The sequence below is a fragment of the Talpa occidentalis genome, unplaced genomic scaffold (genome assembly GCF_014898055.3).
Source record: "Talpa occidentalis isolate TD23 unplaced genomic scaffold, MPIMG_talOcc4v2.1 talOcc4.2, whole genome shotgun sequence".
NCBI lineage: Eukaryota > Metazoa > Chordata > Mammalia > Eulipotyphla > Talpidae > Talpa > Talpa occidentalis.
This window is the reverse complement of record NW_023602073.1, coordinates 47,583,609-47,607,470: the sequence shown is the minus strand read 5'-3', so window position 1 is coordinate 47,607,470 and position 23,862 is coordinate 47,583,609. Positions and strand designations below refer to the sequence as shown.

Below are 23,862 nucleotides of genomic sequence, written 5' to 3'. Positions count from 1 at the left end.
GATGGAGACCACCACTAAGTTGTTCTACGTACCTCTTAGTCTGGCAGAAATCATGGCTCTGTCTGAGTTTTCAGTGTCTCCTCAGTGTCAGCTGCCGACATGCTCATGCGTCTGTTTCTTGGAGGTTCTGTAGCAGCTGCTCTCTGCACTTGGCCTGGTCTGTCTCTACTGACACCTGCATCGATTGAGATGTGTCCTGTTAGAATTTTTTAATGTCCTCCTTACCCTGAATTATGCTGTTTCAGAAAACTTGTCTCCTGTGTCAGGGCTGGGGCACCACAGAGCATGGGGACATGATCTAAAGGGCCTGGTGACTTGCTTCCTCTTGGTGCTTCAGCTCTGGGGTGAGCAGCTACAGCCTCCTCCCCAGAATGGCTTGTCACTGTCTTCCCAGCAGCCTTTCTAGGGCCCCTGATGGTCACCTGCTCTCTGCTCTTTCACATGGAATCTTTCAGCCAGGACCTTGGAGAAGTCCCTGTCTACACCGCCCATGCGTCTTGTCCAGGCCTTGAGAGCTGGCTGAGTGGTAAGGAGGCCTTGGAGGTGACCCCTCAGATCCACAGCACAGGCATTTGCCCCCTGAGGCCCCTCTGGCAAGTTGCTGAAATACACACCAGGATCCAGGGTTTGCATCACTATGACCTCATAAGTCAGAAGCAAAAAATAAAAATCTCACTGAATTGAGAAATCAAATGTGTGGCTAGCCATGCATTTGGATATTTGGGAACACCAGGAACAAGGTGGCCAGCATCTGAGTAGACACTGGTAGGGATGGCCTGGTCCATTTCTACCAACACCAGCATCAGTTGAGATGTGTTCTGTCGAACATTTTTAATGTCCTTCCCCAGAGTCGTTGTGTTTTTTTCAGAAGAGATGGTTCCTGTTTCAGGGCTGGGGCACCACAGAGCATGTGGGGTCTGTTCTAAAGGGCCTGGTGACTTGCTTCCTTTTTGTGTTTTCTCTTTTGGATACAACTGTGGCTTCCTTCTCAGAGTGACCAGTCACTTTCTTCCCCATAGCCTTCCTGGGGCCTCTTGTTCTACTTCACATTGAAATCTTCAATCAGGATCTTGGAGAAGTCCCTGCCCACACCTCCCAGGCCTCTTGACCAGGCCTTGAGAGCTGGCTGGGTGGCAAGGAGGCCCCTCTGCCAGGTTGTTGAGGTACACACCAGGATCCAGGGTTTGTACTGTTATGACCTTGTGAGCCAGTCACAGCTGAGCAGTGAGTCGACCAGGTTGCTTTTCTTCTCTTGAGTTATAATTATCTTTTTCCCTCATGACCTTAGTTCCTGTTTTGCTTAATCTTAATCATACCCAAACCCTCCCCAGGGTCAGAATCTCCATGGACATATCACAGCTATTCTGCCCACTTCATCCTGGGCAGACCCCTGTCCCACAGCCTCAGTCCTGCCTCCGGGGGTCTGGGGCCTGCTCACCTGGCCAGGGCTGAAGGCCTGGATCCCTCACCTCACCCTTGGCCTCTCTTCTGTCCCCGCTCCCCTGTGGTTGATTTTCCTGTGTCCTGTTCTCTGTGTCCATAATCTTTGTCTCCCCTTTGCCTACTCGTGTCCTTTGCCCACTAGAGGAGGGACGTGGAAAGTCACCCCTGAGACTACGAACAAACAGCTGAAGTGAATGTCTGTGCCCCCAGCACCTCCCTCACCTGGACCTGACATGAGGTCTGGGCTGGATTCCCCTGAGGACAGGAAAGGCCTGGCTCCAGGGTCTTCTGGCCTCCAGGCCTGAGTTGTCTCTTGAGGGCCCCAAGGTCTATCCTTCTCCAGCCTCTTTCTGAAAGTTCCTGGGGTGGGTCATGCTGTGGGGCTGCTCATCCACTGTAGGAGGAACCCGGGTAGGACATTCAGCGTGCACATTTTATCTGTGAGTGCTCAGCGATTTTCTTGAATTTTTTTCATCATTTCCACTCTCCATTTTTTAGACACTTGTACTATTAACTAGTTGGAATCTCCTGGTCGATATTCTCAGTTTCTTGTAGGTCTTCTCTCTGCTTGTCATTTCTTTTCCATTAACATTATTTAGTGGGAGTGAGACTTTAATATTCCAGTTCATCTACTGATTTATTCATTTCTGTGATTAAATCTCTAATTTTGAAGAACTCATATTCCAAGCACATGAAATTTTATAAAACCTTTTTTTCTTTTTTCTTTTTTTCAGTGCAAGAAAATAACCCAAGTTTACCTATAATTGCAGAGGGAATCTACATCTAAACCAGTGTCTGACACCCATGCCAGATACAGGGTTGTGTCTCCTGAGCTAAGGAGTGAGATGGGGTCTGGGACCTCCAGGAGAGAGGATGGGGTCACATGGCAAGGACAGGGTTGCTCATATGATGAAGACCGAATGTTCTACAATTATGTTTGCCCTGACATATAGGTTGGTTTCTCAGGTACAATGCTCGTTTCTGGTAATAACCCTAATTTTGGGTAAGACCACCCATTTTCATACCAGGTAGTTCTAGAAGTGGTAAACATTTCTTAAGATGAACCCCTGATGAACCTCAGATGGAAATAATTCACATGTCAAAGTGGTCTGTCTTGGGGACACCCTTCTGAACATCTTGGGGAGGCCTGTCCTTCAGCACATAATAAATGAGGGGAAGAGCAGTTGAGGGTGAGGATGGGGCCAGGACCAGGCTGTAGATTAGGCTACAGGTCTCCTCAGTGTGGTTGGGTCCTGGCGCAGGCTGTGGAGGGGGGCTGAGGGCAGAGGGGACAGGCTGGTTCTATGGGGCAAGAGCACGTGTGTCAGGGGTAGAAATGATAGTTATGGGATGATATAAAATCTGTTTTCCTTATGCTTAATTTGTTTTTAATTTGCTTTTTTTTTTTTTTTTCATCTTTTGATACTATTGACAACAGTGGTTGGGTCCTGTTAGGGCTCCTGCTTCTCTGCTTTCTCAACAAACCCACTCCTTCCCCAGCACAGGACTCAGGTCGGGTTTACATGTGTCTTTGTCACCTTTGCTCAGTGTCCATCTCTCCTGACAGTGCAAGCTCCATGTCTCCAGGGGCCTCTCTCTGCTCCCCATTGTATCTGCAGGGGAGGCAGCTTGGGGGGTGGGGCAGGAGCCAGCCAGGGAGAGGGATGCTGGGAAGAGAAGAGGAAGCAAAGGCAGAGAACACTTGGGAGATGCTCCCTGGTTTCCTGAGAAAAGCATTTCTCAAAGTGTGGTCTGTGGAGCCCTTGAAGTCACCCAGAACGTTTCATGGGATCCATGAGGTAAAACTATTTTCAAAACATCACATAGACACCATTTGTCTTTTCACTATTTTGGCATTTGCTGAGGTAAAATTTTATAAGTGAATTTCTGTGCATGTGAATTATTTCTATCTGAGGTTCATCAGGGGTTCATCTTAAACATTTGCCACTTCTATAACTACCTGGTATGAAAATTGGTGGTCTTACCCAAAATTAGGGTTATTAACAGAAATAAGCTTTGTAAGAGTGGAGATTATAGGACCAATTTCAGAAGCAGTAATTCTTCACCAGCACTCACCTGCAGAAACAAAAATCAAAGCCAGTTTCACTAGAAAATGTCCTGGGAAAAGCATTAAAAGTTATCTTCATTATTGCATCATCTCAACTCCACATTTTAAAATATCTGGTGTGCTGACCTGGAAGGACACACAGAGCACTTCTGTGGCATCCCCAAGCACTGTGTCCCAAGGAAAATATTTGTATGAGATGAATGAGACTCTTTTGATTTGTGGGCAACACCAATCTTACCTGAGGAATGAATGACAAAAACTAAGGTAATTTATATTTGGTTAATTAGCAGACACTTTCCTCAAAATGAATGTCTGTCTCTTGAAGGAAATCAACAACTGAAAAATGACAGTAATTTTGCCTGATAAAATATAAGCTCTCAGATCAAACCAGAATTATGAAAAATTGAGTGCATCACTACTTGACAATGTACAGTACCAACTTTTCTTTGGGATTTGTGGTTAAAACTAAAACATATTTTTTGATTATTTGATTCCAGTGTAATTAACACTGAAATCTATGTAACTTAGTGAAATAATGTATCACCTTAAAAAAGTCACACATTAGCACGAGTTCCAACCAATATGCAAGAGAGGCCTATGGAAATGACACAGAATAGGAAATATTCCCTGATATTAATTCAGGTTTCATTTTGCAAATAACCTTTGAGAAACCACCACCTGTATAATTTTAATTCAGTATCAAAATGGATATTCACAATTATCTGAAAATACTGCTAGCTTCTTCATTCCTCCAGGCTGCTGTTTCTCCCAGCCCAAATCCACTCCTCCCTAAGGTGGGGAAGGGAATTTGGAGCCTCCCCTTTCTGTGGATGTCACCCTGTCACAGCATCATGTCTCCTTCCCACAGGCTCTCTGGGGTGATGCAGCCTTGATGACCCCACACTCACCCCCATTCTCTCTCCCCATCTCCTGGGGGTGTCCAGGGAAGACAATCAGCATCATCCTGCTCCAGTTACACAGTCTCCAAGGACCCTCCTGGACTCCTTCTCCCCAGACCCCTGGATGGGGCGTGATGCCCCTCACCCTCCTGCTGCTGGTCTGGGGGCCCCTGGCCCTGATGGAGACCCGGGCGGGTGAGTGCGTGTCCAGCTGGACACTGTTGCTCCAGGAGGGAGGAGCAAGGAGCCCCCTGCGGGTGCAGGACCCCAGGAAAGGCTCATCTCCCCCCAACCTCTTGTTTCCCTTCAGGCCCGTTGTGTTCTGGCCCCTTCTGTCCCTCCCGCCTCCCCTGAGTGCACTGGTCCCCTGAGTCTGGGCCCTTCTTGGCCCCCCCCCTTTTCACTCTCACGGCCCTGCCCCTTTCTGCCCTCCAGGCCCATCTCCCTGGGCCCTGGGCCCACGCTGAGAGGAGGGTCAGCCCGGGTCTCCCCTCCCGCCCCCAGGCTCCCACTCCCTGAGGTGTTTCTACACCACCATGTCCTGGCTCGGCCCCGGGGAGCCCCGCTACATCGCCGTGTGCTACGTGGACGACACGCAGTTCGGGGGGTTCGACAGCGACTCCCCGGGCCAGAGTGTGGAGCCGCGGGCGCCCTGGGCGGGGCAGGTGGGGCAGGAGGACCTGGACGAGGAGACTCAGAACCAAAGGAACATCGCACAGTGGTTCGAAGCGCTCCTGAGGGACCTGCGCGGCCGCTACAACCAGAGCGAGGACGGTGAGCTTCGCGGAGCGGGGCCAGGGTCAGGTCACCCCCATTCCCACCCTAAGGCCGGGGTGTCCCGAGTCTCAGGGTCCACTGATCCCTCGAGGCCGGTGGATCTGCCTGGCCCCTCCCCCGGGAAGGGACTGTCCTGCCGGTTCTTTCATTTCAGTTTAGGGTTATTCAGGGTGATTGGGTGGAGTGACTTAGGGGTGGGTGACCTCAGGGCTGACCACTGGTTGGGGCGCAGGGTCTCACACCCTCCAGAGGATGTTTGGCTGTGAAGCGGGGCCAGACCTGCGTCTCCGCGGCGGGTATGAAAAGTTCGCCTACGACGGCGCGGATTTCATCTCCCTGAGCGAGGACCTGCGCTCCTGGACCCCCGCGGACCCGGTGGCTCAGATCACCCAGCGCGCGTGAGAGGCTCAGGGCAGGGCCGAGCGCGTCAGGCACAGTGTGCAGAGCAGGTGCTTCCTGCGGCTCCACAGACTCCTGGTTTTGGGGAAGGAGGTGCTGCAGCGCGCAGGTAAAAGGGGCCACAAGGCCTGGGACCTCCCCTCTCATGGCGCCCCACAGGGAAAATGGAATAATGGGCAGAACAGCACCTGCTTTCTGGGCAGAGAGGGAGGAGCCCCCTGGGTTACATGTTCTGTGCTAGAGAGACTCGCCCAGAAGACACCACTTTTCTGGACAGTTAAGGAGTCCAGTCTCTCCCCAGGGAGGGGAAGCCATCCTGAAATAACTCTTCCCTGGATCTTTTTGACCTGGCAGCCATCCTGGGAACCATGAGTTTCTCTTTCAAGGTCTTGTTTTTGGTCTGAGAACATTTCTGGATCTGACTCCTGCCTTTCTGTGTCATGCACCCTCCACCAGGTCAGGAGCAAAAGTCTGTGTTCTCCTTAGAGACCTGCATCCTCCTACCCTGGGCTCTCACCTGATTATCCCAGATTCCCCAGACTAGGCTGGTCTGAGCTTTGTGCTTCCTCCTTCCAAACAATTGTCATGTCCATTCTGAGGATGGTCAGTGAGGCTGCCTCAGTGTCCAGGAAGGAAAAACCCAAAGTGTGAATTTTTTGACCCTTCTCCTCAGATCCCCCAAAACACACCTGACCCTCCACCTCACCTCTGACCGTGAGGTCACCCTGAAGTGCTGGGCTCTGGGCTTCTACCCTGCAGACATCACCCTAACCTGGCAGCGAGATGGGGAGGACCTGACCCAGGACACAGAGCTGGTGGAGACCAGGCCTGGGGGGGATGTAATCTTCCAGAAATGGGCGGCTGTGGTGGTGCCTTCTGGAGAGGAGTAGAGATACATGTGCCATGTGCAGCATGAGGGGCTTTTGGAGCCCCTCCTGAGATGGAGTAAGGAGTGGGATGTGGGCACTGAGCTTCTGCTCAGAGGAATCAGGAGCCCTTGTGGAGACCTTTAGTGCATCCGGTGGAGACCTGAGGCTCAGGGTCTTCCCTTCCCTTCCCTTCCAGTGTCCCCTTCTCAGTCCATCCCCACCGGGGGCATCATTGCTGGCCTGGTTCTCCTTGGAGCTGTGCTCACTGGAGCTGTGGTGGCTGCAGCTGTGATGTGGACGAAGAAATGCTCAGATAAGGAAAGGAGTGGGATCTTATCCACTGGGGGCTTTCATGTCCCAGGGAGAACTTGCCCTTCCTGGTTACTAGGGAATATGATCCACACACATGTGTTGCCCAGTCTGGAGCTGATTGCAAACACTCACTCTTGGGGTACAGGTGTTCTTTTGAATCAATGTTTCTATGTCTTTTGGGTAGATCCCTAGGAGTGGAATTGCTGGGTCATATGGAAGTTCCATTTTTAGTAGACTGAGGAAGCTCCACACAGTTTTCCATAAAGGTTGGACCAGTTTGCACTCACACTAACAATGTAGGAGAGGTCGTTTTTTACCACATCCTCGCCAACATTTGTTGTTGCCAGATTTTTAATATGTGCCATTTTAATATTTCTCAGCGATCAAAAAAGATAAACTCATGCCATTTGCAGCAATGTGGATGGAGGTAGAAGGAATTATGCTCAGTGAAATAAGCCAGAAGGAAAAGAAAAATATCGGATGGTTTCACTTATAGCAGGAATGTAGGGGAAGCAAATGAGACCTCAGTGTAAAAATATAATAACAATACAAAACACAACAAAAGAAAAACATACAATTATAAAGCAGAGACATCCTGCAGGGGAGGAGGAGGGAGAGGGATCAGAGGGAGGGAGGGAAGAGCACAGGGGAGTGAGGTGATGGTGCACGGGTGCATTGGTGAAGGAAACTCTATGGGGACTACACCTGAGGGGGTGGGGAAGCAAATATTGTTTAAAAATGAACAATGATGTAAAAAATAAATAATTTTAAAATAATAATTAAAAAATAAATAAAGTATCAAATAAAAAAAAAAATAAAAGCGAAAACACCAGAGGAGTGATGGCTCCTGCCAGGCAGATAAACTTGTTCCTTCTGTTTGCTTCTTCAGGTGCCAGATTTGTGTACAGCGCACGGGTTCCTCCCCTTTTAAGGACTTCACAAAAATCAAGCCTTGCAGAAGCTACAAATATTTACTTATTCTGATCTTTACCTTCTCTGGGTGGGGAGAGGCATCCCCTCCAGATCGGAGAAGGCCCGAGAAGTCCGCAAAGCTCTTGTAAGAGAAATAATTCCTAGATACAGGGTCCCCTTGACCATTGGCAGTGATACTGGCCCAGCCTTTCCTGCTGAAATCACCAGTCACCTGACTCGCTTACTTTGCATTACATGGAATCTTCCCACCTATCGGCCACAGAGTTCAGGCACAGTAGAGCGTGTCACCTGAACCATTAAAACGACTCTGGGAAAATTTTGCCAAGACACAGGTTTGTCCTGGTTGGACCTTCTCCCCTTAGTGCTGCTCAGAATTCAGTGCACTCCAGGTGCCTGTGGCTACACCCCCTCTGAGATTTTGTTTGGCCAGCCTCCCCTGTTGTGTCTGTGGTGAGGGGAGACCTCAGACACACTGGCCAATTGGGACTAAATTGGCAGCTGCAGCTCCTTAGTAATGTCCTACACAAGATTCATGAAACTGTCATCCAGAGGGCCCTGCTCGTCTGGCATACCGAGCTCATCCCCACAAACCTGGGGACCGAGTCTGGGTAAAGGACTGGAAAAAGAGCCACTCAAACCTGTCTGGGTGGGGCCCTGTACTGTCATCCTTACCACCCTACTGCTGTCAAAGTTGCAGGTGTTATTCCGAGGGAACAACACTCCCCAGATACGCCAGCTCGCGTGAGACGTCGGCACAGTGGATGGCCTGCCCAGACCCTGCACACCAGGTCAGACTGACCCTGCGGAGAGACTCCGACCAAACACCGTGACCTGCTGCAGCCCTGCTCCAACCACAGCCTGGAAGCGGGTTGGCCTGCGCACGGCGGAAGCTCGGGGAGCATCACAGGAGGAATGCTTATGGGCTGCTGGGTTGGACCCAGTGTTGGCTGCTTCCCTTGTTTCTCTTGGTGGGACAGCAACACCACACTGTGCCTTGGCTCACGCCTGTCCTTGGTGCACTGGTCTCCATTCTTGCCCTTGGGCTGTGTCTTTTAATCTGGCCACACGGTTTATCCAGTTCTGTTTGGAGGCTACTAAACTCCAAATGTTAACTAGACAATATGCGCCCTTAGGCTCCTTTCCTGCTGCTTGCTTTGAGTCCAGACCTTGATACTCCCTAGCACATAGTAGGGGTATCAAAAGGGGGAAAATGAAACAGAAAGCTTCCCAAGGCTGCTGCTTGGGGGATTCTACCACTTTGATTCTGCTGCTTGCTGAAGCGAAGAAGTTGCTGGGTGTGCTGCACTGCTTGTCTGTGGTGGTAACCGTGACTTCCTTGAACCCCCTTCCTGAACAATGAAGAATGCGTATGCTGTGATGGATGGGATAGCAAGTTTCCTCATACAAACTGCATAAAGCCTTGCCATTCTTGTTCTTGGGTGCTCAGCCCTTTGAGGAGTGATCTCACTGAGCTGGCTGGTGTGACATTAAATCTCTCTCCACCTCTCTGAGTGCCATCTGATTTCTCTGGGAAAATTGCCGTAACAAAACCACTTCATGTCTGTGAGAATGGCCTATATCAGAAAGGCCAGACAGTAACAAGTGCTGGCAAAGACATGGAGAATAGGGAACAGTCCTACATTGTTTATGGGAATGTAGACTGGTTGGGTTTTGATGGAAACAGTATCAAGTTTTCCGCAAATAGCCAAAGCTCTCCTGACTAAGAGGAGGAGAATGGAGGCATCACACTCCCAGACTTCAAACTGTACTCTAAAGCCATAATAATTAAAACACTATGATACTAGAACAAAAACAAACACACAGACCAATGGCATTGAATAGAAAACCCAGAAATAAACCCACATATTTATGGACAACTAATCTTTGACAAAGGAGCAAATTATAGGCAATGGAATAAGGACAGTTTGTTCAGTTCGATAAATAGTGCTGGGAAAACTGAACTGCTACATGCAAAATATGAAGCTAGACTATTACCTCACACCATGCCCAAAAACCAACTGAAAATTGATAAAATAATTCAACATAAGACCTGAAACCATAAAATATACAGAAGAAAATATAGGCGAAACACTACATGATATAAATATCCATAACATCTTTAAAGACAAAACCCCAAAAGCAAAGAAAGTGAAGGAAAAGATAAACAGCTGGGATTACATCAAACTAAAACCTTTTGCACAGCAAAAGAGATATTAACTAAAACAAAGAGACCCTTTTGATTGGGTGAAAATTTTTGCACACAGTACAACTGGTAAGAGACTGATCACAAAGATCTACAAAGAGCTCACAGGACTCAACAAAAATAAACAATCCAGTCAAAAAATGGGAAGAAGAGCTAAAAAGTCTTCTCCAAAGAGGAAATGCAAATGGCACATGTTAAGAAAACAGGAAACATAAGGGGGATGGGAATTGCATGGGGAATATAACCAAGATGAAAATGCATACATTGTGAAAAAATGAAAAAATGATGTAAAATATATATAAATTAGGGCCTTCCCTGGTGGTGCAGGCGGTTGAGCACCGTGCTGTGAAGCTGTCTGCTGCCTCTGCAGCTCAGGTTCGATCCTGACTGGTGAGGATCCCACATGGTGCAGCAGACCTCTCCTGTCGCACTGCTGCTTCCGTCAGCAGTGTATTTTGTCAGTCTGCCTGTTCTGTTCCCCTCTCTGTGTCTGGTGAATCCTCTCACCCTCCAACGGATCTGGCCTGTACCACGGTTCTTGTGTAAAATGAATAAATAAATTTTTAAATCTATATATATAAAATAAAATAAAATATTAAAAAAACAGGCAACAACAAATGTTCACAAGGATGTGGAGAAAAAGGAACTCTCCTACACGGCCGGTGGGAAAATAAACTAGTCCAACCATTATGGAAAACTGTGTGGAGTTTCCTCAAACTACTAAAATGGAGCTGCCATATGACCCAGAAATTCCACTCCTAGGAATCTACCCAAAGGATACAAAAGCATTAATTCAAAAGGATATCTGTCCCCTATGTTTATTTCAGTACTATTTATGATAGGTAAGATGTGGAAACAACCCAAATGCTCAAAAATAGGTAACTGGCTCCAGAGGATGTGGTATACACACAATGAAATACTATTCAGCAATCAAAAAAATCAGCACATGCCAAAATTAGCAGAAAACTATAAATCAGAGACATTTTGCAAGGGAGGGAAGGTAGAAGAATCAAAACAGGGGAGAAGAGCAAAGGGACTATGGTGATGGTTCATGGGTGAATTGGTGCTGGGAATTTTATGGGAAATACACCTGAGGAGAAAGCATACAACCCAGACATTGTACAAAAATGATATATGTATATAAAACAGTATTGAGATTTCATAGAAGATTAAAAGATTATCTGCCATAGGACTCAGCAGTCCCCACTCCTATGTATCTACCCACAGAACACAAATACACTACTGTGAAGGACACCTTGCACATCCATGATCACTGCAGCACTAATTACTATATCCAAGCTATGGAAACAACCAAAATGCCTGAAAGCAGATGAGAATTCAAGAAGTGGTATGCAGATAATAGAATACTACTTAACAGAAAAACAAACTCATGCCATCTGGGCAACATGGATGGAGCTAATTGAAATAAGTCCAAAGGAGAAAGACAACTATGTCACTCATCTATGGTATAGAGAAGTCTAACAAACTTAAAAACTAACCCTTGAACCCCTCAGGTTCCACCTATTGCTGACCAGGGCTGCAGACCAGCCCAGGCTTCCTGGCCCGGCAGTGCTGGATGGTGGACGGACCCTCTGTAGTTTGGCATCAGACTCATTTGATGACAAAGCCTGACTCCCACTGACTGAGTCCCCCATTGTGTCTTGTTGCACCTACACCACCCCTGGATCCTCCAGCCTCCCCTATTTGCTGGAGCTAAGATGAATCTTGTACTCGCTGCTGATAATTATTTTTTATACCATTTCTATATCGAACCACAGGGCCAGAGTATGACATCTTCCAACAAACTATCATTCTCCTGGTTATAAAAAATCTTGGTGCTTTTATCCTTTATTTCTTCTTTGTGACAATGAGCTGTTATTTTGTCTATAGTCATTCCCTAATGAACCACCCACAATATTTATAGAATCAAGTCTACTGAGAATCATGTTTACTGTTAGGTCATTATCATGGATTAAGTATTCCCACCATCTCACTGTTTCTGTGGAGCTGAGAGGATGCAGCAAATTATATGACAACATAGGAGAGTTTCCAAACAGCTGGATTCAACTCACTGTTCCTGTATGGTCCTTCCTCTTTCTCAACATGCTGATCTACTGGATTCACAGAGGCCTTCACCATAGACTTACAAATAAGCGAATCCATGAACCTCATCTCTGGAAGATCCCTTCTTCACCAGAAAGTCATGGTTTTCACCCTGTGGATGGTTTTCTTCAGAGTCTACCTTATCATCTCTACCTTTAATCTTTCCATTACATCAGCTGGTTTATTTAGGCTGTACATCTCTGTCAATGTCTGCACAATTTCCATTCATGACAATGATTTCTGTCTCCTCAAATCTTAAGGCCATTTATTAATGACTCAGCTCATCATACAGACCATTGCCTATTCTCTAACTAAAACTGTGGACAATATTTTACATTGCGGGGTAGAGTTGGAGGCTCATTCAATAACCCTTCCTCCTTTGAAGGGAAGAAGGTGACAGAAAAAAGCACAGAAGCCAGCAGAAAGTTGTAAAAAATAAGAAATTATTCAATGGAGAGTTTACAAAATCTGAGCAGATTATTGCCCAATTATTAAATATATTTTTAAAGATTTATTTATTCCTGCATACAAGAACAGGGGTACAGGCCAGATGTGCGGGAGGATAAGAGGATTCACCACAGACAGAGTGGGGAATGAACAGGCAGACTTACTGAAATACACTGCTGAGGGGAGCAGCAGGAAGACAGGAGAGGTCTGCTGCACCATGTGGGTATCTCCCTGGCTGGCCAGGATTGAACCCACACTGCAGAAGCTGTGGACAGCTTCATAGCGCTGTGCTCAACCTCCTGTACCACCAGGGAGGCCAATTATTAAATATTTTTAATGATAGAAAAATGTTGGAGGCGGCTACCCTGCGTAGTGAGCAAAAGGGTCTTGACCCGAGTCCCTAAGGCATGTGAAAACACATGCGTCTCAGAGGAAAACCTCTGAGTGACAGGACTTGGTGTTGAGAGCCTGGAAAGTGACCTGTGTGGAGTCGGGCTTCTACATCTCCACAGTCTGAGAATAACAAAATGGAGAGATCCTGCGCAGTGAGCAGAAGGGCCTTGACCTGAGTCCCTAAGGCATGTGAAAACACATGCGTCTCGGAGGAAAACCTCTGGGTGACAGGACTTGGTGTTGAGAGCCTGGAAGTGAACTGCATACATCTCCACAGTTTGACAACAACAAAATAATGAGCGAACTTCCCAGGCTCTGGCTAGGAGGTGATAAGATTATGTGTGTGAGAACTAACTGCCCGGTACCCTACTGTCTGAAGTAAATAGATAATAGTAAGAAAATAGACTAATCATTCATGCATGTTATCATTATGTGGTATGCTTTGATGTTATACCTGCTACAATTAAAATAGTATATAATGAGCATTAAGACAATAAACATTTGCTGCATGTTGGACATGACAGTCCCCCATGTCTGATTTCCTTCACCGACGCAGTTGAGGTTCGGACTCACTAGAAGTCCACAGAAAAATAATCTACATCCAGCCAGGAGACAGCAATGGTAGCATTTGAAACTCCTCATTGAGAGCCCTGCTGAGGGATGGTCATGCTGATAGACCAAGAGAAACCAACCTCCTGTGTAAATACCAGGGATTGACCTAAGTGGTGACTGTGTCTTTCCAGCCAGTGAATCTGTAACTTATATTGTCTCATCAATAATTTTTAAAAAGGTGGAGAGAAAATAAATGATTGAGGAGACCATGTTATGTCCTTTTGCCTTAACCCACCACATTTGTTAAGAAAAACTCATTGTGCTAATAGCACCAAGGCTCAGCGCCATAACAAGGAACATGGGTACAGTGACAGGTGGTGCCTGGTGTCAGGAATGAGCTCCATCTTCCCTGCTGGCTTGGCAGTGACCACCTGTAGTACTTTGTTTAAGGGGGAGCCCCAATGTGACAGCAGGTCTGATAGAAACGGTAGTGACTCTGTGAATGACCTTTTCATATTTCATATGTTCCCCTGTTCTCTGGGACACTGTTAAATGTTACATTTTACTGATGAATAAATAAACTGGAATTAAAAAAAAAATGATACTACTGTGATTTATCAAATGTGGGATTATTTAATTTAACATTTTGATCTTTATTTTTAAAAACCATTTTATAATAAGTGTAAAATTATGTGAATGTAAATATATTTAGAAAGGGAAATGTGATGCCCAAGTAATATATTTCACTTTTTAAAAAAGATTTATTTATTTATGCATGGAAGAACTGGGTTACAGGCCAGAGGTGTGGGGGTTAAGAGGATTCACCAGAGACAGAGACCAGTGGGGAACAGAACATGTGGAATGACTGAAATACACTGCTGAGGGGAGCAGTGGGAGAGTCAAGAGAGGTCTGCTGCACCATGTGGGTCACCTCCCTGGCTGGGGATTGAATTCATGCTGCAGTGTCTGCGGTTAGCCTCATAGTGCTGCATCTTAACCCCTTGCACCACCAGGGAGGGCCTTCATACTGTTTTTAAAGTAAACTGAGGCACTGCAGTATTGATATGTTTCGACGTTATAAATCTATAACTTTCACTGAAGGGAAACCATTGCCAAGTATTTAGCCCTGTCACTGAAGATTAGCGTTGAAATTGTAATCTTCCCGCTTTTTTTCCCTACCTCCTCTGCCAAAAAATCTAATACGTTCACGTGTTTAAACATAAATGTATTGGAGAAACATGGTTTGCAAACTATTAGCTATTTATGTGAAACCAGTAAAAGGTGATTATGACTGTAAAAAACATAGCTCACACACAGTGACCCTTGAAGGCTGCATGTAGAGCAGCGGCTACCCGAGGGGCATGGGAAGTGTGACCACAGAGCAGGGAGGGGCACAGTGAACTCTACTGGAGGCCCGAGGGCTCAGGGGTGGGTGTGCTACAGTGACAGCACTTATGTGGGGACCCTGCCCTTCTACAGTGTAAGCAGTGATGTGACCAGCACTCCCTCGATAAAGATCCTCTGGTCTCTCTTGTTGCAAAAGGCATCCTCAGGGCATCCCCGGTGGCGCAGCGGTTGAGTGCTGGGTTGTGAAGCTGCCCGCAGCCTCTGCAGCGCTGGTTCGATTCCCTGCTGCTCCCCGGCCACTGGAGGAGGGTCCCACATGGCGCGCAGACCTCTCCTGCTGCCCGCTGCTCCCCTCAGCAGTGTACTTCGGTCCTTCTGCCTGCTCTGCTCCCCGCTCTGGCTCTGGTGAATTCTCTCACCCTCCCACGCATCTGACTGTACCCAGTGCTTGTATAAATCAATCAATCAATCAATCTTTAAAAAAAAAAAGGCATCCTCATGTGTCTGGGGTCACATTAGCATAAAGTGAGGAGGTGGGGAGACTGGCCCAGCCCTGCCCACCAGGGCTCCCCCACACTGACCTGTGTCTCTCCCTGATGACTTTCCTGCTCCAGCAGAGGCGGGGCTGACTCCACCCCCGCCTGGACTTTGTGTTTTCCTGAGGAATAATGTCCACTTCCCTACTGAAAATAGATACCCAGACATGAAAATATTTTTTTCTGGGTTGTGTTTTTGATGTGTTAATTGAAAAGATGCCTAAAATTTGACTGGAAATAAGTAGGAGGTCTGAGGACCAGCCAGAACTGCAGGTTTGCTGTGCTGAGTCTGTGCAGGTGGGGGCGGGAAAGGCTGTGAAGAGCCAAGGGGACGGGACCTGTGTCCAATCGGTGCTCAGTGTGTCGTAGGCTTAGATGTGATCATTCCTCGGGGGTCATCTCTCTGCTCCTTTGTCCTTGTCCTTCTGGAACACCTGTCCCAGCAGGGCCTGTGATCACAGGGATTCAGACCCCACCTGGGCCTGTCCTGTCTCCAGGATGTGGGTGGAGGCTGTGGGTGGCTGGATCAGGCTATGCTCACACAGGGCTGGACCCTCAGGCCTCAATGTGTTTATATTTTGTTTCTTTGGGTTTTTCTTCGAGCACACCTGTTCTTTTTCATGTTCAGGGATCAGGCTTAGGCACTGCCATGTCCCCACAAGGCCCAGGGCTGCCCCTGCTCACAGGAGTCTAGTGTTAGAGATGAATTTTCAGACGCATCCTGGTGTGGGTAAGAATTGTGGGGAAAGTGACCCAGAGAAAGCGTGTGGGGACAAGGAAGGGGCTACTCTCCTAGCATGGATAGGTGGGCCCTACTAGGACGGCACCTTTTAGAAAAGACCTGCTGGACATTCCATGCCCACAGGGTGACTGCGGAAGCTCTGTCCAGGCAGGGCGACCTCAGCCCAGACGCCCCAGGACGGGGATGTCTGTGTGTCAGAGGCTGCGGCTGGGGCAGGGGTCACTGAGATGGGTTTTGGGCACCCACATCATGCAGATGTTGAGGATTTTGGAAGGGCTTTGCCTTTTCTCTGAGTAAGACGTGGGGTCACATGGCCTCTCTGGACAGAGACCCCCTATGTCAGGGCCCTTTAGGAGCATCTGCCGTAAGACATAGGCGTGTGGGGGAGAGAGCACCTGGAGAGAGACGCGGGGACGACACAGGAGAGGGGCATGTGGAGAAGCCCCCTTGCTTCTCAGTGCTGGGCTTGCCCCAGGGACAGGAGGTCGTGGAAGGAGACCCTTGGGAGAGACCTGCGGGGACACCAGCCTTGACTGTGGTTTGTGCTTTCATTTTGCTCCTTCTGCCCCAGACTGGCCTGGCCCCTTCCATTGGCTTCTGTGGGTCCCCCCTCGATGGTGCCTGAGACTTGTGGCAAATTTCAGACTGCAGTGGCCCCACTTTGGGTTAACCCTGTGTGGTTGGGTATTTACCCACGAGGGGATGGGAAACTGGGTGTTTTGTTGGGAAACTCTTTTTCCTTCCCTTCCTCTCTGCGTGCCACTCTCCTGTGTCCTTTCACACTCAGAGTGTGCTCTGCCTTTATGCGGCAGATGGCAGAAGCCATTTAGAGTATGCAGGTTTGGGGGCTCTGAGGTGCTACTCACTCTGCCTGTTACAGACTCTGGGTATTTTCTCTGACCAAGACCTATTTCCCCTTCTCTGCTGCTCTGTCTCCACTGGGTCCCTCACCCCGAAGCAGAAATCCCCCCCAGAGGTAGAGTGTATGAGGACGAAACCCTTAGTGGGGGTCTGACCCGAGTCCTGTTGTGTTTGGGGCAGGACCTTGTCCTTGGCCCTGGCAGGTCAGGGCTGGGGGGGGACTGACCTTCAGGTGAACTGAACAAGCAGACAGACCAGGCCAGGGGCTTATGGGGGGGAACCTCGACTCCTTGGGGACAATGTTGTGTGTCCTGAGGCTTCTCAGGGACACCTGTTCACACTGAGGGCGACAGGGTCACAAGCAGGCACAGGTCTGTTCTTCATGGGGACCTGGGTCTGGGCCTCCGTCCTGAGGAGTCACTGGGTGTGATGATGGGGAGGGAGGGCAGTTTGCCTGGCTACGGAGTGGGTGTGAAAATCAGCGCCTCCAGCAGCTCAGCTCAACCCAGAGTATCAGAAAGCACAATGGTTTGAAAGCATGTGTTTTTGTTTTTGGAAAATTTGGAACTTGGATTTGGATTATTTTCTGCTGTATCTTAAGAAACTGGAGGGAACGTGTCAGGGAAAGGCGGTGGTGTCCCTGCAGGCCCTTCCCTCACAGCCCGGCCCAAGGAGAATCCCCGAGTGGCTTCTCAGGGTCCTCTGCTGCCTCCTCTAGTGAGCAAAGGGCTGATGTCATGGGGGAGGGAGACCTGCCCTGTCATGTCTTCCCTCCTGGGGATGAATGTGGGGAGTGGGCCCCCAAGCACGTGTGCAGACAGCACGGGATCCAGCACAGGGTGTGCTTGACCCTGAGGGCTCCTAGGGCCTTTGTGGGAAGGAACTTGAAATATAATTGGAAAGAAGAACATAAAACAGCACTGAGCTGCCTCTGCCGAGAGCCCAAGTTCTAGCTCTGGTGACAGCTGAGACTCAGACGGGCTGGCTCACATGATCTGGCAGCTTCCTTAGCCTGGCCAGGCCCTGGCCTAGTCCTTTCCCTGAGCTCAGGGTTTCCATCTGTTCTTGGGTCTGTGAGAAGGGAAGTACCTTTCCCAGCACAGCATCATGTGATCAGGTTTTTGTTGGGGGTTCAAAGTGCTCATAGGCCCTTCTCAGGGACCCAGGCTGCTTATGTGAGGACACCCTGCACGGCCAGTGTCTGGGCGGGATCTGTGGCTGGAAATGAATGGTGATTAGGACCTGGAGCACCTGCCACGGCTCCTACTGGCATCAGTGGGAAGATCCAGGGGCCCGCAGGTAACAGAGACCTTCTACCCTCATGACTCACACATGTGATGTGGGGAGGCTGATACACCTGTTCCTTTACTGATTCCAACATTGGATTAATATGATAGGACCCCTGACTCTCAATTCCAAGCAGGCTTTAATGAGCAATTGTGGGAAAGCTGTCCCTGCTAGAGACAAGGTCAGCTCTGCCCATGTCCTCAGAATCCAGAGATCGGGCTGTTTTCCCTTTAAAATTTTTAAAAGAAAAAATATAATGCTCTGTTTTTCTGCACTAGTGATGATCATCTGTCCTTTTTGAAATCCAAGGTCACCTCTATCTTTGGGATTTTTTTATGCAGGGTCAGTTTGGTTTCTGGCATGTGAGAGCCCAGAACTGGCCCCTTGTGACCCTCACAGCCCAGATGCCTCCTCCTGCAGAGGAAAAGTCGTCCCTTTCACTCAAGGACTCTCCAGCCACCCCAGTGTGCAGTGTCCCCATAAGACAGTGTCCCCAGCAGTGGTGTGTCCAGGGAGTAGCCTCTCTCCAGCACAGGGTCTTGCTGTCCAGTCTCTCGGGAGGGGCATGTGACTCAGTAGAGAGACTCCCACAGTTCCCATCTGTGGGTACCCAGAGCTTTGAGTGAGGTGCGTTCCTGCCTGGACCTTTCCCCCTAGAGACGAGACTGAGGTCAGAGAGTTACTGACAGAAACAGGAGCCCCAGGGCCTACCCCAGGGTAGACTTAGAGCAGATCGTGTCAGTGATCTGTGTCTCAGTTTCTTTTCTGGCACCCGGGATATGCCATTATTATTGTAATTTTTATTTTTAAAGATTTATTTTTATTTATATATAAAAGAACTGGGGTGCAGGCCAGAGGTTCAGGGCCTGAGAGGATTCACCAGAGACAGAATGCAGAGCAGAACAGTCAGAGTGACAGAAATACACTGCTGAGGGGAGCAGTGGGTGAGACAGGAGAGGTCTGCAGCACCATGTGGGTAGCACCCTGGCCTAGGATCAAACTCTTGCTGCAGGACTGGCCATAGCTTGATAGTGCTGAGATTTAACCCTTGCGCCACCAGGAAGGCTCCACCTTAATGGTTTGTTTATTTTTAATCAGTTATTTATTTATATATATTTTGCATCATTGTTCATTTTTGTACAATGTTTGCTTTCTTTTCTCAGGTCTAGTCTCCATAGAATTCCCACCACCAGTTCTCCCGTGCGCCATCACCATAGTCCCTTGTGCTCTTCCCACCCTTGTTTTGATCCCTCTCCTTCCCCCTCCCCTGCAGAATGTCTTGGATTTATAGTTGACTGTTTATTTTATTTTATTTTTTATTGTTATTTTTTCCCAATCCCTTATTTGATTCTCCTATTTTCCTCCTATAAGTGAAACCATCCGATATTTTTCTTTTTCCTTCTGACTTATTTCACTGAGCATAATCCTTTCTAGTTTCATCCATGTTGCTGGGAATGGCATGAGTTTATCTTTTTGGATTGCGACTAGTATTCCATGGTGTATATGTACCACATCTTCTTCATCCAGCCATCTGTATTTGGGCATTTGGGTTGTTTCCAAATCTTACCTATTGTAAATAATGCTGCAATAAACATAGAGGTGCAGGTATTCTCACCAAATGAAGGAGCACCAACATATATAAGACAATTATTATCAGCTCTGTAAATAGACATTAGAGAAAATACATATGTGGTAGGAGACTTCAACACCCCACTCTCACCGATGGACAGATCAACAAGACAAAAATTAACAAGGACACTAGAGCCCTAAATAAAGATCTAGACCTCATGGGTTTAACAGACATCTGTAGGACACTGTAGCCAAAATAATCCTAGTACACATATTTCTCAAGTGTGCTTGGATCATTCTCTAGAATCAATCACATATTGGTCCACAAGATAAACATCAACAGAAACATTACCATCAAAATCATTCCAACAATCTTCTCTGATCATAAAGGAATCAAACTAGAAATAAACCATGAAAAGAAAGGAGGAACCTCCCACTTCATGGAGATTGACCCCACACTGCAGGGAGAACATTGGATTAAGGAGATCACTCATTGTCACAGGGTGTTTTGTTTCCATTTGAGGCCCAAAGAGCCAGATCCCCATGTACACTGCAGTGTCAGTGGGGATCATTCATGGATTTTAATATTGTCCTCTGCTTAGGCTCAAGGAGGCAAATTGCCCAAAAACAAGGTGGATACAGTCTGCACACTTTTGATGGTCATTTTAGCTAAAACCTAGGAAATAGTTTGACTGTCCCACCACTTTACAAATATGTGTAGTTTGCATGCTCTTATATGAAATGATTTGTGTTTTTATGTCTTCGAATATTAAAAAAGTTGATGATTTGAAGTTTAAGGCTGTAAGTTTCTGGCTTGTGTATTTTCTGTTAATAACTTGTTATATAATGTTAAAGTAGTACTCATAAAAAGGAATTGGTGTGATTTGGGTGACTGCATACATGTTAATTATAAAGTGAAATTATTTTCTTCTCCTTTTAAAAAAGATTTATTTTTATTTATTTATGCAAACAAGAACTGGGGTGTAGGCCAGAGGGGTGTGTGTGTGTGGCGGGGGTGACAAGATTCACCAGAGACAGAGTGGGGAGCTGAACAGGTGCATCTATTGAAATACACTGCTGAGGGGAGCAGCAGGTGAGATTGGAGAGGTCTCCTGTGCCTTGTGGGTGAGCTCCCTGGCAGGGGATCCAATTCATGCCACAGTGGCTGGTGATAGCTTGATAGTGCTGAGACTTTAACCCCTGGGCCACCAGGGAGGCCCTATTTCCTTCTCTTTCATCTAACTTCAGACATTTTTCATTTTTCTAGAAGAAATGACCATCTCTTGCTCTAATAATAAAAATATTTACCATAGCTACATATGGTAATATTTGGCTGTGAAGGTATGAAAACAGCTAAGCTGCTGTTTTGATTGACTAATAGTCTTATGGATGAAAGGAAAAAGGAGAATTAGATTAAGTTATGTGTTGAAAGATCAAAGATGAATAACACATCATATTTATATGGGGTGATAACATATATTTTGGGGTTTTGTACCTATAACCCCTAAAAATGTATATATGATAGAAAAATCAAAGTTATCCAAATAAATATAATAAAAATAAATAACTATGAAGATGAATCAGGCATGGAGCCTGTTCCAAGGAGAGTGTGGTCACAGGGATGTGTTGAGAATGGAGGGGCCAGGGAGGCTTCAGATTGAACTGTGACAATTACTCAAAAGGTGGGGGGACCGAGAAATTATATTAAGTGTGACACATCATTAAATTATTTAGATGTTCATTGTTTCCAAGAGAAGAGAAGAATAATATATCATAATATTCTTGAAAAGGGTCAAAACTCCTCTAATAGTATGCTGAAGATTTGTGCATTTCTCCAAACAAAGTTTTATCTCAAAGAAAAATCTTGACCCAATTTGAACTCTAGTTGTTAATTGGAATGCTCAAGTGTTGAGAAATGAAACTGACATGTGTAATTAACTTTGAAATGCATCAGAATAATAAGATGGATGAATAGAGAGACGGATCCGTGGGTAAATATAAGGGATAAAGCAAATGTGGCAAATGCTAATGCTGGGATCTAGGTGGTGTGTTCTGCATGGTTACTTCAATTTTTCTGTGTGCTTGAAAATATTCATCAAATACCACAGACTGAGCAGGGAATTCGTGTCTCATTACGACTTGTGCTGGTGACATGAAAAAGGATTGCTCAGAGTCCATGTGCAGGACAATGAGAAGCCTGGAGGGACCACACCACAAAGGTGCAGCCCAGCTCATGGGGCAGTCTCATTTGTATTAGAATCAAACAAAAAATTAAAAAAAAAAAAAGACCAAAGAAGCAGCAGGCAAATGGGGAATGCACAAGTGTGTGGGGGACTCGTAACCATATGGCCCATCCAAGCCTGGGAAAACAGGGAGAGTCAGGGGTTTGCTACTCTAAGCACAACATCTATTGCTGTTTTCAGCATTTGCTGCAACGGGACTCTTGGGACTTTTGCCCTGAGAGTTTCCTTATCTCAAACTCTCCCTGTTCATACTCTGTGAGGCACAAATGAGTCAGAACAAAGAATAATCCAAACTCCCTTGTTTCCTCTCCCTTTTTTTTTTAATGAGTTTATTTTTTAAGATTAATTTATTTATTTTATACAAGCGCTGTGTATAGTCAGAAGCGCGGGAGGGTGAGAGAATTCACCAAAGACAGACTGGGGAGCAGAACAGGCAGACTGACAAAATACACTGCTGAGGGGAGCAGCGGGTGGCAGGAGAGGTCTGTGCACCATGTAGGACTCTTGCCTTGGTGGCCGGGGATAGAACCGGCGCTGCAGAGGCTGCGGGCAGCTTCGCAACCCAGCAATCAACCGCTGTGCCACCAGGGAGGCCCTCCTCTCCTTTTGTTTTATGGGGGTTCAGAATCAGGAGAGGAGGCAGCAGAAGGCACAGAAAGGGGTTGATATTGTGATGGTCGTAGAAGGGTCAGCCTGGCCTCGGCTTTTCCAGTCCACCAGAACAAGGGACAGTGGGCCTTGAGCACTAAAGAAAACATGAAACACACATAATATACCCAATCTGGCCATAACCCATATTCTGATATTGAGACCTGAAAACCAGTTTGTTGGATTTAGCCAGTGGGCTAGATCATTTAGATGGCTGAAGGTGGCATTTTTTGCCTCTTGTTGGAGTTGAGCCATTTGTTGCTGAAGTTTGTTTCTGAGATCTAGAGTATCTCGTCCTAGATGATTGCGGAAGGCACTGTGAAGGAGCCATTGGACGTCTTCCCAAGAGGAGGTGGTGGTAAAAGGAACAGGAGTAATGTGCATTGAGTGGTACTGGGCATCACAACTAAATCTGGTGCATGTCCTGAGGGCTTGTTGATATTCTCCAAACCAGGACACTGCAGCCTCAAGGGTATGTAATTGTTGTAAGATTTCCTGATCAATGGTGGTTTGAGTCAGGAGTTCAGAGGAAACATTTTGAAAATATTGATTCATTTGCTGTGCAGTGTGAATGGAGTGAGATAGGGCGATTATAGCAGTAGCAGCAGCCGTGGCCGTAGCAGTGGCAGCAATAATAGCAGCTATGAGGACACCCAAAAAGAGTATGTTCTAAAGCATTTGTAATTTATTCAAGACCAGATTCTCCAGTCCCCTCACGGGTAAGACTACCTGGCAGCCAGACCTCAGCTCTTTGTTTTAGAACGAACATATGAGTAATGTTAAGACTAGTGATATTATGATGAGTGATGCAAGGGGTTAACTGTGTGGCATGGGCATGAAAGGGGGCATTAAAACCTTTAACATTTTGTTGGCTAGAAGCAGAATAAGTAGTCACAGTAATGTTAGGTGTTCTGAAGGTCATAATAAAAATCTAGGGTTTAGAAGCACAGATCATGACCTGAGCTATAGTGTCATTACTGGTCCATACAAAGCTTCCAGCCTTAATAAGATCCTTAACGGATCACTGGGGGTGGGAGGGTGGGGGATGGGGGTGGGAACGTTTAAGGCGATGCACTAAAAATGATATTTTAAGGGAGGCATTTGAGAATGATGTCTGATTCTTCTATTCTTCTTCTTTTTTTTTTTTGCAGTAACATTCCCCTTTAATAGCCTGGTGGGACCTCCAGTGGTGATGGAGGGGTGGCGTGCCGGGGCCCTGGCCACCCAGTCC

At 47.0% G+C, this 23,862-nt stretch overlaps 1 protein-coding gene and 1 pseudogene across 1 annotated transcript; both read left to right on the top strand.

Annotated features, from left to right (window-relative positions):
• The first annotated feature begins 4,416 nt into the window (after positions 1–4,416).
• LOC119251342 (patr class I histocompatibility antigen, A-108 alpha chain-like) lies at positions 4,417–6,130 on the top strand. Its single transcript, XM_054698127.1, has 3 exons — positions 4,417–4,605; positions 4,915–5,226; positions 6,117–6,130. Exons 1-3 carry the CDS (start codon positions 4,545–4,547, stop codon positions 6,128–6,130), a joined length of 387 nt encoding a protein of 128 aa, XP_054554102.1. The 5' UTR covers positions 4,417–4,544.
• Positions 6,131–11,656: 5,526 nt separating this feature from the next.
• LOC119251341 (lathosterol oxidase-like) lies at positions 11,657–12,512 on the top strand (annotated as a pseudogene).
• The last annotated feature ends 11,350 nt before the right edge of the window (positions 12,513–23,862 follow it).